The following is a 14,930-nucleotide window of genomic DNA, read 5'->3' as shown; positions in this document are numbered from 1 at the left end:
TTCATTTACATGATATATAAAGGCTCTCCTTGATCTAGACTCTGTCCAGATTTCCAGGCTCATATTTCAATACCCCATGCCTTATAATTTATTCTTCAGTAATCCTGAACTACCTATACAGTTCACTAAACATCCCAATGCAGTGGGCTCCTCTATTCCTATTGTCTCCTCGGTCTACACAATACTGTCTTCCCTTCACTATCTGTGCCTCAACCTCTCTAAGTCCCATCAAGCCGGTGTTTTTTATTGGCACAACTGACACCTTGAGCTGGATAATTCTCTCTTGTGGTGGCTGTCCTGTTCACTGTAAGATGTTTAGAAGTATCTGTGGCCTCCACTCACCAGACACTAGTAGCACTCCCCCTGGTTGGGACAACTAAAAAGGTCTCCAGACATTGCCAACTGTCCCCAGCAACAAAATCAGCTCCAGTTAAGAACCACTCTACTAACCTGTTAAAACCTGTTTATCATATATATATAAAATATCTAAAGAAGAATATATAAAGACTAGTTGTAACATCAGTTAACTCTGAGGCAGGCAACTCAGTGACTGAAGTAACTAGGGAGGAAAAAACCTTATTTTTCACTACAGTCCTATATGTTTTTCATCTTGTACCTCTCTTCTAACCTCTCCACTGCTACCACCCTAGTCCTACCACCCTACCATTCCTTTTCTTCCTTCTCCTCACCCTCCATCTTTCTCTCTCAACTAGTATAACTGGATCCTAATCAACTTTTCCCTTTACAGCCTTCTTTCTTCAATCCATTTTTACCAGTCCATTTCACCAGTGTGATCCCTTTAAAAAGACATTAGTCATTTGCTCAAAATCCTTCAGGGTCTTCTCAGTCTCACTCAGAGACAAAGCCAAAACCAGTAAGATGAACCTGAACGGTCTGCCATCCTATCCTCACTCTTCTTTCTCTGATATCTCCTCCTAGTATTTGGTTTCTACAGTTCAAAAACAAACAAACAAATTTCATAAACTCAACCTACTGTTTCCCTTGCTGTGTTCTCTCTGGACTCCTTGCTGTTCCTCAAACACATGAGGGTCTCTGCCCCTGCTGTTCTGTTGGGAACACAACTCATCTACATAGTCACATGGCTCACTCCCCAACTCCTTCAGGCCTTTACTTCTCAGGGGGTTTTCCCTATTCTTACCCACAGCACCTACTAACGTCTAATATATTACACATTTTACTTACCTTGTTTATTGTCTCTTTTCTCCATCTTGTTCATTGATTCTCAAATCTGAGTCTGCATCAGAATCATCTGAAAGTCTTTTTAAAACAGTTTCTGAATCAAGAGGTCTGGTGGGGGCGGGAGGGGGGGGGGCGTTGAGCCTGAAAATCTGCATTGTTAACAAGTTCCCAGAAGATGCTGATGCTGCAGGTCCAGGGACATTTTGAGAACCAACATTTTAGAATATAAGCTCCTCCCGGACAGAGATTTTTGTCTGTTTGTTTTCCCTCTACAACCTGGTTCTGAGTCAGTAGTGAGATAAGTAAATGATAAATAAGTAAATTTAAATGTCCCTACTCTGTTCTCACCACACCCTCTGATTTGGTCTGCCCTATGGTGCTAAAAATTTATTGAACACTGTAAAAGATAAATGTGACCTATTTGGAAATGGGTTCTTTGCAGATGTAATCAAGTTAAGATGAAGTCATCAAGGTGGACCCTAACCCAATATGACTGGTATCCTTATAAAAAAAGGGAGAATGCCATATGAAGAGATACAGACACAGAAAGAATGGAGGGGAGTGATATAGTGGCAAGTCAAGGAATACGAAGGACTGCCAGTGACAGAAGAAGCTCAGAGACATGAACAGATTCTCCCCTACAATCTAGACACCATGGCTCTGCCAACATTTGATTTCAGACTTCTAGCCTGAAGAACTGAGATGATGAATTTCTATTGTTTTAAATCACTCAATTTGCCACACTTTGTTATGGCACCCCTAGGAAAATAATACAAGGACCAAGAATGCAAATTACTACACCAAACCATATATAATTTCAAATTTGGCTGTATCTAATTTCCACCAGTTCAAATGTTTTCGTGCATAGCTTTAGTTGTAAACTAACCAGGTTTCCCATTTCAGAATCTCGCCAACCTAATATTGCTTTTTCCTGCCTTTAATATGTGCCTTCAATGTGCAAGGCAGCTCATACTACAGGTTCTAGATAAATTATTCAGATTTTTTGGTTTCTCCTACTTTCTTACAGGCATCTCTATTTAACAAATATCAACTTCTTTATATATTTTTCTCCAAGGGACACTTCTTTTATTCACACATTATAGATTTTGGTATGTATTTTCTCTTTGGCCATTCGAATTAGTTGCAAAGTGAAAATTTAAGTACACATTAGATACACATTTAGATTTTTTTTTTAATTTTTTTTTAACTTTTTATTTTATTTTTCAGACAGAGACAGAGCATGAACAGGGGAGGAGCAGAGAGAGAGGGAGACACAGAATCTGAAACAGGCTCCAGGCTCTGAGCTGTCAGCACAGAGACCGACGCAGGGCTCGAACTCACAGACCGTGAGATCATGACCTGAGCCGAAGTCGGACACTTAACTGACCAAGCCACCCGGGCGCCCCGATATACATTTAGATTTTAAGATAAAATGATAACTTCTTTTTTGTAGAACAATATTCCTTTTCTTTCTTCTCTTCCTTCCTTCTTTTAAAAGAATGACCTTAATCGTAATGAATTTGGAGCAAAAAAATTTTGTCATACTTTTCTTCCCACCTTATTATAGTTTGTACACTAGCGTCTTTATTCAAATCTCAACAAATGTTCTAAAAGTAATATGGTTGTATTAGGAAGCTTAAAATTTTAAATGAATGTGAAATGAATTTCACCAAGTTGTCCCTTTTCCATTTAACATTTGTTTACAGCTACAATGTCACAAGAATTCCAATCAATAATTTCATCACACAAAGGCTCTATTTTAAATTACCATGGTTTACAAAATCTATAAGCTGTAAAATGCAATTTTTATCTTAGGGAGCAAAAATCAATATACAAATAGTAAACAGCATATGCCTAAATGACACACTTTTGTATTTCTATGACTGGGTGAAAATTAATTCATTATATGTACCACTAAACAAGTTTGTGATAAAATTCTAAGAATTTCTGGATATTAAATTTACTCAGAAATACAGACTAGTATAATCTATACCAAAAAAAAGCATATTTAAGAAAAACTGTATCTATCCTATCTATGAATATTAACCACAAAATATTGTTTAAACACTGAGGCCTAAATAAGAAGATACAGAAAAACACAAATTACAGACATATTTGAGAGAGATTTTTAATAGTTCTCCACCAGTACTTAAAAACCATGCTCCTTTCCTACGAAGATTTTAAATGAGTCATACTTTCCTTACTAAATCACTGTTTTACTTAACATATGGTGAAAAGAGTTAACTGTTTGGTAACTTAAAACTTTATATTCACTTAAATTGCACATCAATATATACTAGCTAGTGGAAAACAAAATAAGTATAGTTTACTATATTCAATACTCAGAACACACAGCATCATGTGCATAAGGCTCACTTGACATTTATCTGATAAGGGTATGGAAAGTTGTTTAAATATCTCCTAAAAATCAAGTTCCCACTGTCTAAACCTACACCAGAATTAAACAAGTTGAACTTGTGCACACTTGTTCCTGGCACCCAGGCCAAGCTATCTATATTCTCTGCTTAACTTTTAGTAAATGAGCATATTTCTGTCCAGGTCACTTTGGCCTAATTATTCACTTTAACGTGTTAAAGTTCTACCTTTATAACTAACTTTTTAATTCATACTGAAGTCAAGTCATGGTTAGCGTAATAGTTTCCAACCCGAAAAGCGTTAAAAAGATACACTACAATATCTATAACGAATTGAGAAAACTAGATATAAATCCAATCAACTTTTCCAGAGCATGTGGTGCCTTCTTGTTTATTATTTAAAAAAATAATAAGAGGAGAGTAAGAGCTAGGGAAGAATAAATCCCCACTCCCAAATTACATTCTTCTTTTAAGAGTATATAATTTATCCAAATTCGAAGGCGTATGGCCAACTTGTCAGCACCTACTACTCACACACTCGCGAGGGGGTGCCGGGGGTGGAGAAATAAACTCTTTGCCTCCTTCTCTACCGTGCAAGTGAGCCAAACACACCTGGCTAGCTCACTTTGCCAGAGGCAGTGAAATTTTAAAAAATAAATCAGCCACAAACCTGATGATCCAAGAAAGCCCCGAGGAAGTCCCCCCGGCACTTGGGGGAAGACGCTCGCTCGCCCGGCACTCGCGCTGCCCGGCAGCCCGGCGGCTCTCGATGAAGGTGGCCACACCTGAGCCCCGAGTCCGGCCGGACCCACAGGTCGGAGGAGGGGGGCGGGGCGGGGACCGCCCGGCGGGCAGGACCGCTAAGTGATCCCGCCGCGACCGAGACGCAGCTCGAGTCTCACTGCCGCCGCCCGACGGCGGGCAGCGCGCGAAGAGGAGGTGAGGGGCACCAGAGGGCAGAAAGGAAGAACCCACCACCAAGAGGAGGCTACTCGTCAACAAAATAGCGGCCCGGTGGGCAGGCTGCCCCAATGGCAGTTCACAGTGGCGCCGGGAGGAGGAAGTGCCCCGCGCCTCCCTCAGCAGCTCCAAGTCCCCAGCCCCGGCGGCGACCCCGAGACACCTGTTTGGCTGCGCCCGGGTTTGGTTCCACCCTCCACGCTCCCCCAAAAGCACACTCCGCGCTGGGAGGACGAAGGGAGCCGAGACCTTGGACCCGCAGCCTGAGGGCGCCTCCGCCGGCCGTACCTGACATCAGCCGCGGCTCCCTCTCGCCCCTCCTGGGGGGCGGAGAGGGGGACGACAGGAGACCGGCAACCTTAGCTCCTCCCGGCACCGGCAGAAGTGGCTCGTGGCCGCTAGCGGGGGCCGCCCGCTGCCGCCCAGATTATTCCCTGGCGGCGGCGGCGGCGGCGGCGGCGGCGGCAGCGGCGGCGGCTGCCGAGGCGGACCCAGCTCGCGCTCCCGCCCGCTCACTCCGCCCCTCCCCGCAGCGCGTCCAGGCCGCGGCCCGCCGACGGCGCAGCCGCCACCCAGGGGTCTCCTAGCGCTGACGTCTCTGCCGCCGCACCAGCCCCAGGGAAGGGCGGAGCGAGAGGGGGCAGGGTGGGGCGGGGTTATGGCGACGTGCGGACGCGGAGATTGGCCGCCAAGCTCACGCCCCGCCCTTCTGCGAAGGGGTCTGGGAAGTCGGGTCTTCTATGAGCAGTAGTCGCTGCCCACTTGCGGCTCCTCGCTGCTGGGCTTCTCCTTCCTGGTCCTGGTGCTGGTTTTGCACTAGCTTCCGGACCTTGAGAGAGACTAAGCAGTGAAACTGCAGGGACTGAAGCTGGAGGTACCTGAGGGACCTCTGTGTGAGGGACAGGCTCTAACCCTGCAGAAGTCTTTTGGCCTCTAGCCTGCTTCCCGTTCTTTTTTCTCCTGTCCCCCACTCACCCACCCACCCAACCCGTACTCTCTGTAGTCAGTATCTCTCTGTCCTTAATGAAAGGAAATACGGCAAGATGAGATATGCAAACGGGTGCTGGGTAACCAGATGTGTGAACCCGGAAGGGTTGAAAACATAGTGGTACCACAAAGCCTTCTGTAGCACACGCGGTTTGGTTCTGTCATTACTTCAGTGCTGCCAGGCAATAACAGGAAGCGCTTCCTTAGCGCTTTGTAAAACTCATCTTTCTTTTCGTTGGCCAAAGGACTTTGAATCAGAAAGCTGTTTTTGGATTAGAGGGAGGAGCCTGTGAGCCACTGAGACAACCCCCACAGCAGTCAGGAGGTGGGGATAAGGTCTTGGCTTTAACCATCCTCTGTCTACAAGGCCTTAGCTTGAGGGTAAGAAAGCTACCCTGCTTCCTTTAAACGCCTTCCTCAGTCAGTTCTTAAGTGCCTTTCAGTATAGCCTTTAGGAGTGTAGGCTCTGGGCTGCAATCTTGGTTCCTCCTATTTGCTGTGCAACCCTGGCAAGTTACTTAACATGCCTGGGAGAAATACGGAGCAATGTATGTAAGTTCTTGTTCTTTTTCCTTTAATTTGTTTAGATTCAGCTCTACTGGAGTTTGCCATGATATGCCATTAATAGATCCAAAGAGATCTTACAAAAGAATTGAAGCACATCTAGTGATTCTTATTTAAACCTTTTATTTTTCAGATGAGAAAAACTGAGGTCAGAAAAACTGATAGACCATTTTAGAGGTGCAAGTATCCTGATGTTCAGGTTAGTACTCTTTTCCCCACCCATCTGTCCAGACTTCTTTCCCTTCCACCCTTACCTGTATTCTCTTCTCTCTTTCCCAACCTGTGTATGGTTAATTGCCCAGCCTTACCCCCTTCCTTTCCACAACTACTGTGAAACAGGAAAAGGAGACCCTTCCAGAGGTCGCAGTGTTCCAAACAGAAAGCAAAACAAAAACTCAAGATACCTTACCTAATTTTAATTTTATTGAAAAAAATGTTTAATTGTACTGAAATTTTTAATGAGTAAGAAATAACTTTGCTTTTTCCATTGAGCAAAGATAAGAAACCATTCCAAAAAGATAAGTTCAGCCATTGCATGTCTAAGAAAATTACTGGCAGGAAGTAATATTGATATGACAAAAACTAGATCAAGTCAGCCCCTCCCATCCTATTGGGTATTTTTGAAAATAGCTGTTATTTGTATGAAAACCATACATAGTTATTCAAACAAATAAAAAAAAAACCCACAGATAAGCAGTTTTAAAAATGTGTGTTACATTCTTCCAGATATAAAGAAAAACACATAAAGACATAAAAATACAATATTTCATAAACTGGATCTTATACAGTTCTTTTTTCACTAAACAATATATCATGATTAACATCATTTTTAAAAGTTGCGTTGCCTGTTAGTTGCATGTACTATCATTTATCTAACCAGTATTCTATTGATATTTTGGTTTTTTCACCCAAATTTTTGATATTATGAACAACTCTGATGAACTTCCTTTTGCACGTACCTTTGCACAACTGTATAATTATCTCCTTGGACAGATTCCTAGTAGTGACATTAATGTCAGCCAATTCTTCAATGTTATCAACTAGAAAAAAGAAAATTGTGGTTACTTTGAAAAATATGCTTTATATATGAGACTCACAATGACTAGATTCTCCCATTTGAAACAGATAAATCTTGTACAGTATGTTTGTTTGTCTGGTGTGGTGTTTCAATAATGTGTGTCAAAGCTCGTTGGAGCAGGATAATGTGTGTTGAGGCTCCTTGGAGCAGTGTGGTAGACACTGCTAGTTGTTTAAACCAAAATACTTTCTTCCTTACTAGCAGAACTCTGATTTTTTTTCAGGGTGACAGTGTGTCTAATTAAAAGTATTTACTTCTCCAGATTTCTATAAGCCATGACGGGCCATGTGACCTTTCAATAAAATGCAAATTGATATTGCTAGGAGAGGCCCAAAGTTTATGGAAGAAATGTCCTTTTAGCCATTGGACCTGTACCTATTTTTGTTGTCTTACCTGGAACAGTGACATGATGCTGGAGGTGGAGCATCCATATTTCAACCATAATAACCAAAGCCCCACACAGTATTAATAGTGTAGGAAGTCAGAGGTACCAGGGTTGTGATTGCTTTGGAGGGTGAGCTTATTAGCTCTGGACTGACCATTTCTAGATTTGTTGTTATGTGAGGGAAAATAAATCCCTCCTATTTAAGGTTTTGTTGTTTGGGTTTTCTGTTATAAGTACTGAATACAATTCCAAATTGATACAACACGATAGGACAAGTCATAATTTATTTGGCACTGTATGTAGAATTTTTTAACAGGGTGAAATAAAAATAAGGACACAAAATGGGAACAAATAAACAACAACTATAAAGAAGCCACTCTTTAATACACTTAGTTTCCTTTAAATATCTACATGGTATTGGGGGGCGCCTGGGTGGCGCAGTCGGTTAAGCGTCCGACTTCAGCCAGGTCACGATCTCGCGGTCCGTGAGTTCGAGCCCCGCGTTGGGCTCTGGGCTGATGGCTCGGAGCCTGGAGCCTGTTTCCGATTCTGTGTCTCCCTCTCTCTCTGCCCCTCCCCCGTTCATGCTCTGTCTCTCTCTGTCCCAAAAATAAATAAAAAACGTTGAAAATAAATAAATAAATAAATAAATAAATAAATAAATAAATATCTACATGTTATAATGAGGTTAACAAATCATTTTGTAATAATTAGATTAACTTCTGTAAATTAAATTATATTCACTGATATAGTGGCTTTAAAATATGTCCACAAGTTCTTTGATGCTTCTTCCTTCAAAAGGTGGAACTTAATTCCTCTCACCTTGAGATTGGACTGTGTTTAGTGACTTGTTCTCATGAATAGAATGTAGAAATGATGTAGTGAGACTTCTTAGAGAAGATCTTAAAGCATATGCCAGCTTTTTTCTTCTTCTCTCTCTGGGATTGCTTGCTGGGGAAAGATGGTTGTCAAGTCACAAGACTCTTAGGCAACTTTAGAGAGGCCCACATTATGAGTAATTAAGGTTTCTGGCCAACAGCCACTGAGGAACCAAGGACTCCTGAGGATAGCCATGTAAGTGAACTTGGAAGCACATGCTCCAACCCTAGTCAAGCCTTCAGATGACTGCATCCTTCATCAACATCTTTACTGACCTTAGGAGAGATCCTGAGCCAGAACCACTCAGTTAAGCTGCTCCCAAATTCCTGGCCCACAGAAACTATAGGATAATATATGTTTGTTGTTTTAAGCCATTAAATTTGGGGATAAATTGTTATAGAGCAAAGATAACTAATATAGCTGGGTATAATAGAGCCTAGCACAATGGCTGACACATACATAGGTGTTTAATGATTTGTTGTTTGAATGAATAAGCAATTTGATGAAGAAGAATATATCTTTTTCACTTTAAAGGGATACATAAAATGCTGGTATTATTTTTGATCCCTGACACCTGTATTATATAAAGTTTTTGGACATGATCATAGAGAAATCACTTGTGAATCTTATTGCAATATAAACATCGATAACCCTGGAGGAAACATGTGGTGAATAGAGCAGTGGAACCCTTGAGACTTGGACAATGCTCCCAGTTTTATCACTGATTAGCTGAGAGGCCCATGGCAAGTCACCTAAACTCTCTAAATCTCAATTTCCCTATCCATGAATTGGGGAAAATAATCCCAACATGCCTCAAAAGGTGATTAATCACATTATATGTGACAGTGTAATTGAAAAGCATTGACATTCTTTTAATTACATTAGGCTCATGAGGTCTATCCTATTTTATTTTTAAGCAATTATGCATTAAATATTTTAGGTGTGTACACCATGAAGACTTTTCTTTCAAGAGGTGATAACTTATTACTGATTTTACTGTGTACATTTATAAAATATTAGCATCATTCATAGTAAGCAGTAAGATTTAAGAGTATGGCGGGATGGTAGGTTATTATATGTCAGATCTCATTTTATTAGCCTATTGAAAATTTATTGCACTTTAAAAAGAATACATAATTATGACTGCCTCCTTTTTCTTTTCATGAATTAATTTGTAATTGCAGTTGGGTGTGTGCCCCTCTTTGTGGTAACAGTGGTAGTTAAGCATACTTAGTAATAAACATACATTTAACCAATAATTTGGTCTGAGTCTAAGAATTTATCCTAGAGCGAAATTGCACCCAACAGCAAGAAAATAAATGATAGAATATACATCTTGCTCTTTCAGTGAGGAAGACTTGGGCACACAGGAAAGTCTTTATACAGTGGAACATCAGAGGTTATGCAGTTGTTGACAATGCACAGTTTGGTGGTGTGGATGACCCCAGAGGTAAATATGTGAGATGAGTAAGATAGAGCTTTAGTGTAAGATTCAAGTCCTCGTTATGTAGTGGATGAATTATTTAAATTCCGGGTGTTTTGTTGTATTATTCTTTCTTCCTTTCTGGTCTTCAGTATGACTCTAAATCAGTTGAAACTACCGGCTTAACTAGACATCAGGTTATTTGTAGTTGTAGATGACCCCTGCTACTTACCATCTTTATTAACTTGAATAGGAAGGAGAACTCTAGAAAAAAAAGGACAGAGCTGTCTTTTCTGGTGAGAGTGTGCTTTTCAACAGGGCTTCTTGTTTCATATTGAAACTACCTGGGGGGGGGGGGCACTTGGGAGGCTCAGTTGGTTAAGCACCTGACTCTTGATTTCCGCTCAGGTCATGAGCTCATAATTTGTGAGTCTGAGCCCCTCATTGGGCTCTGGGCCAACAGTGCAGAGCCTGCTTGGGATTCACTCTCTACCCCCTTTCTCTGCTCCTACCCTGCTTGCTCTCTCTCTCTCTCTCAAAATAAGTAAATAAACTTAAAAAATAAAATTATATAAATCTTAAAAAAAAAAAAAAAAAGAAAAGGAAAGGAAAGAAAATACCTGCCAGGATAAAGTATTTTCATCCTATGGAAACTAAAAGAGCATTTCCAAACAGTTTTTATTTCTCACAGCTACATCTTCACAAAATCTGCCAAGATTTTGAGACAGCTACAACGTTAGAGTTATTTTCTAAATTGATTGACACGTAAAGGGGATAAAGGTGAAGAATGGAGCAGAGGAGGTGATAAAGAGAAAAAAGAAAGTTTAGGAAATACTTTTAACCTCATGGGAAGAGGACTCAGCATAACTCACAGCATATTAGTTTGAAAGCAGAGACTGCCACTGTTGCACTGAGTAACTTGTGTCATCTAGGGAAAGATTCTCAATTTATGAGATTAGGCTCTCTGGGATTACTTACCCTGTGTTCCTCAAGTTCCCTGGGATAAGAATCAGAATATTCCTTAATTGTTTTCCCTCGTGGTTCAACAAAAGCAGGACACATTTGTTGTAAATGGAATAGGTGAAGCTAGCTTTAGTTTAAAATCCCTAAGCAGTAAATTATAAGTGTGTATACTGCTTCTTTTATTGTAAAGAACTAATGTCTTACACATTTTAGCTGCATATTGTGGCACACTTTTGTTCTCATTTAAGTTGTATTTAAATGTGTACAAATCTAAAAATGGATTGTGATAAATACTTTGTTGGGTTTCTGCTCATCCATTGAGAAGGACCCTCTTCCTCATCTCTTTTGCTCCAATTCTCATCTACAGCTTGAATCCCCATAGTCCTGTTTATATGAGAGGACACTTCCTCTATTCTGGTCATACCTGATTGGATAGACTTTGATCCTCAGAGAAATCTGAATCAATCAGATTCTCTGTTTTGAGAATTTGGAATTGGGAGAGAAGTCTTCGTTTCTGTCTGTCGAACACTAAAACTATAATCCAGAGAGGGACTTGTAACCCAGACATGTAAATCCAAGATAAGGGAAATCTACTCTGGAGAGAGAGAGAAATGAAGCAGACTATCTGAAAAGGGTAGTAACCCTGATCTGTGGTTACCTGATCTTCTCTGGGAAGAGAGGGAGTGAAAGGGGAGACAGTCACTTTCTAGCTTTGTGCAGATTTCCTCTGGCCATCGTACTGCAAGTGGCCTGACTGCTCTGGAGTTCTGTGGATCCCTACACTGTATTCTTCTATTAAATTATACTTTGTTTCTTGTTGTTAGTTTAAATGGATAATTTTTCCATTCTTTAAAATACATTTCTAATAAATCTCATTTGGTTAAGAGAGATCTAAATAGTTCTTTTCATTAATAAGAAGTGAAAAGCATTGTGAAAACTTTGGTCTGAAGAATAACATAAGGCTTATGAAAAAATGCAAAAATTACAGTGTTTTGCATAAGAAGAACATAATGGCAGAGTAGGAAGTTCCAAAATCTCACTCTCCCACAGAAACATCAAAAAATAAGCAGAAATGGTCAGACCCAATCTTGTGAGAACTCTAGAAAACAGTTAAAAGTTTCAGTGAGCACTGTAGGGCCACCCGGGTGGCTCAGTTGGTTAAGCCTCCGACTTCAGCTCAGGTCATCATCTCACAGCTTGTGGGTTCAAGCCCCACGTTGGGCTCTGTGCTGACAGCTCAGAGCCTGGACCCTGCTTCAGATTCTGTGTCTCCCTCTCTGTCTCTGCCCCTTTCCCTCTCATGCTCTGTCTCTCAAAAATAATAAATAAACATGAAAAAAGAATTTTTTTTAAAGTTTCAGTGAGCACTGTATCAAGAAAAATTCACCTCAAAACAGTAGGAAGAGTTTGTGGTCATTTTGTCTTTCCCCTACTCTTTCCCCTGTATGAGGACAGTCTTACAATATCAATACTTTTAAAGGGGCAGTAGTCTTAAGGCAGCAGTCATAATGCCACGGAAATCATAAAGAGGCAGAGTCTTAACGTGTAGCACTAAAAAAATAGCAGCTACCCGTGTTCCCAGTGTGCCACTGTTTCCCTGGTTCTGAAGGGAGCAAACTGACCTTGTTCAGAATTGTATGTCCCAAAATTCATATGTTCGGGCCTTAACCCTCAGTGTGATTGTAGGGCTTGTAAAGAAGTGATAAAAGTTAAATGAGGCCATGAGGGTGAGACCCTCATCCAGTAAAGCTAGTGCCCTTATAAGAATAGACACCAGAGCTCATTCTCTCTATCATGTGAGGACACAGAAGGCAGCTATCTGCAAACCAGAAAGAATCCTCACCAGAAAGTGAATTGGCTGGTACTTTGATTTTGGACTTTATATACTCCAGAACTGTGAGAAATACATTTCTGGTGTCTAGGCCATCGAGGCTGTGGTATTTTGTTATGGCATCCTGAGCAGACTAATGTGGGACAGCCTCTGATGCAAAGTATTCTGCCCTGTTTTGCCTAACTCAGAACTCAGGTGGAAAAGCTTGAAAACACAGGACACTGAATTAACAATCATCAGACACTGGAGACAGAGATTACAGTTGAAACATACAACAGACTGCCCAAGGCAAAAACTAGGTAAAGTTTCTTTGGGAAATTAGGATGCTCAAAAGCAATTATGTATATGAAGGGGTTGGGGGGGTGGGGGAGTGGATTTAGAAAGCCATGTGCACGCTCAGGGCAAGACACACTCTGAATTCACCCGAGAAGACCCTATGCTTTCATCTTGGGCTGATCCCTTGGTACAGTGAAATCTGGTAAATTGATGGAGGGCCCTGGCTCAGATTCAATTTGCAAAGCATTCAAGGATATTTCTGTTACAACACTAGCTGAACATAAGCCAAGGAACAGAGACTTCAGTGACCACAATGGCAAGGAATATAGTCTACAATAATAGTTTGGGAAGGGCATTTAAATCAACTGGCTGCTACAGCCTTCAACAACCAAAAACATAGTGAACCTTGTGAAAGGGGAAGAACATGACTTCTAGTTACTGCATTATAATAGTCAAATGTTTAGTCTAACCGAAAACATTGCAAGACATACGAGAAAAGTATAGCAAATTCAAGGGAACAAAACCATCTGTGAGGAATTACTAGACAAAGATTTTAAAACAGCTGTCTTAAATATGCTCCAAGAACTAATAGGAAAAAATGGACAAAGAACTAAAGGAAATGAGGAAAACAATGTATGAACAAAATTAGAATATCAGTAAAGAAAAAGAATTATGAAAAGGAACTAAAGAAAAATTCTGGAGCCAAAGGGCACAATGGCAACAAGTTGGACAAACTGTTGGCTCTAAGACAAAACAGCTTTTATGTAGAAGATTCTGGCCTGGTCCCCCAGCAGGAGATGGTGTCCCTGAACTCAAATCATAAAATTTGTCATGGTTTAGTTTCACGGAAAGATCTTGTGTTTCGGCTTAAGATCAATGTGTTTGAAGTATAGCTATAAATAAAAGTAACCATGACTAGCATTACTACTTGAAGTGGAGAAAGCTCTAAGAAGGAAGAACTCAGAGTTTAGGATTTATATAATTTCTGATGCTTGCTGTCATATTAGGCACTATAGTAAACACTTCAGTCATTAGTTTCTTTTCATCTTCACACCAACCCTCTGAGAAACTGGTTTCCCAAATGTTCTCCTGACACTTCCCACTCCACCTCATCTCTAAGCAACCATTGACCTGACCTGCACTATAGATTTGTTTTCAGTTTCTAGAATTCTATAAATAGAATTTATAGGAAGAACACAATGTGTGTTTTATCTGGCTTTTTTCATTCAGTACAATTACTTTGAAACTAAACCATGTTGATTTGTTCAATAGTTCATTCCTTGTTATTGCTGAGTCGTGCTCCATTAAGGATATACCACAATTTACGTATCCGTTCACTTGCTGATGGACATTTAACCCCAATTGTTTCTGACCCTAAACCCATGCTACACCCTTGCTTACTGTGTGGTCCTGGGAAACCTAATTATTCTCTTTGACCCTCAGTTTTTCTCACTGTAAAATGGCAATAGTATTTCTCCCCCACGAGATTGTTATTAGTGAGAAAACATGTGAAACACCTACTGTTCCTGGCATACAGTCGGTGCTTATAAATATCCATTTTCTCCAAGAAAGAAATATCTCCAGAAGGAAATGAGAACAAATATAGCAGTATGTGTCTTTCTGGAGTCTTTCTTCCCGCATTTTCACTTCATTATAGGAGACTTCTCACTGCAATTTTCCCTGCTTGTATCTTATCAGGACTCCATGGACATGATGTTCCCCTTTTCTCTCTAATCCAAATATGGACACACGTTATTTTTCTTATTCTCATACCATAGCTGAAATAGAGTGATTGTTTTCACAAAAATTAAGGGCTAAATTAAAAAGGTATAATTACATAAAACCGAGCAGTGTCAAGGCTCCCAGATGCATGCTTCTATCCCAAACAATCCCAGCAGGGTAAGTCCAAGAGCTTTGGGTTGTTTGTTTGTTTTTTTAAACATCATTTCAGATTTTACAGGAAAGTTGAAAGAATAGTATAAAGAATCTTGATACAACCTTTTTCTTGA

The 14,930-nt window shown here is 40.5% G+C and overlaps 2 protein-coding genes across 12 annotated transcripts in view; one reads left to right on the top strand and one right to left on the bottom strand.

Moving 5' to 3' along the window:
* C1GALT1 (core 1 synthase, glycoprotein-N-acetylgalactosamine 3-beta-galactosyltransferase 1) overlaps positions 1-5,001 on the bottom strand; it is a 41,448-nt gene extending 36,447 nt beyond the window's left edge. For 3 of the 4 annotated variants that reach the window (XM_047094933.1, XM_047094937.1, XM_047094936.1), the window contains exon 1: positions 4,824-5,001. In XM_047094933.1, coding sequence (XP_046950889.1) covers positions 4,824-4,830 — 7 coding nt within the window. In that variant the 5' untranslated portion in view covers positions 4,831-5,001. The other variant, XM_047094935.1, reaches the window with a different exon arrangement.
* A 908-nt stretch (positions 5,002-5,909) lies between these two features.
* The window catches only part of ASNS (asparagine synthetase (glutamine-hydrolyzing)), a 163,335-nt gene continuing 154,314 nt past the window's right edge, over positions 5,910-14,930 (top strand). For all 8 annotated transcript variants that reach the window (XM_047094960.1, XM_047094959.1, XM_047094958.1 and 5 more), the window contains exons 1-2: positions 5,910-6,074; positions 6,220-6,285. The gene's annotated coding sequence lies outside the window, so the exon portion shown is untranslated. The remainder of the gene's footprint in view (positions 6,075-6,219; positions 6,286-14,930) is intronic.

The sequence above is a fragment of the Lynx rufus genome, unplaced genomic scaffold, assembly GCF_022079265.1.
Source record: "Lynx rufus isolate CCGP_SWC_20201006 ecotype Redwood Valley unplaced genomic scaffold, mLynRuf1.p SCAF_4, whole genome shotgun sequence".
Classification (NCBI taxonomy): Eukaryota; Metazoa; Chordata; class Mammalia; order Carnivora; family Felidae; genus Lynx; species Lynx rufus.
This window is presented reverse-complemented; position numbering and strand designations above follow the sequence as displayed.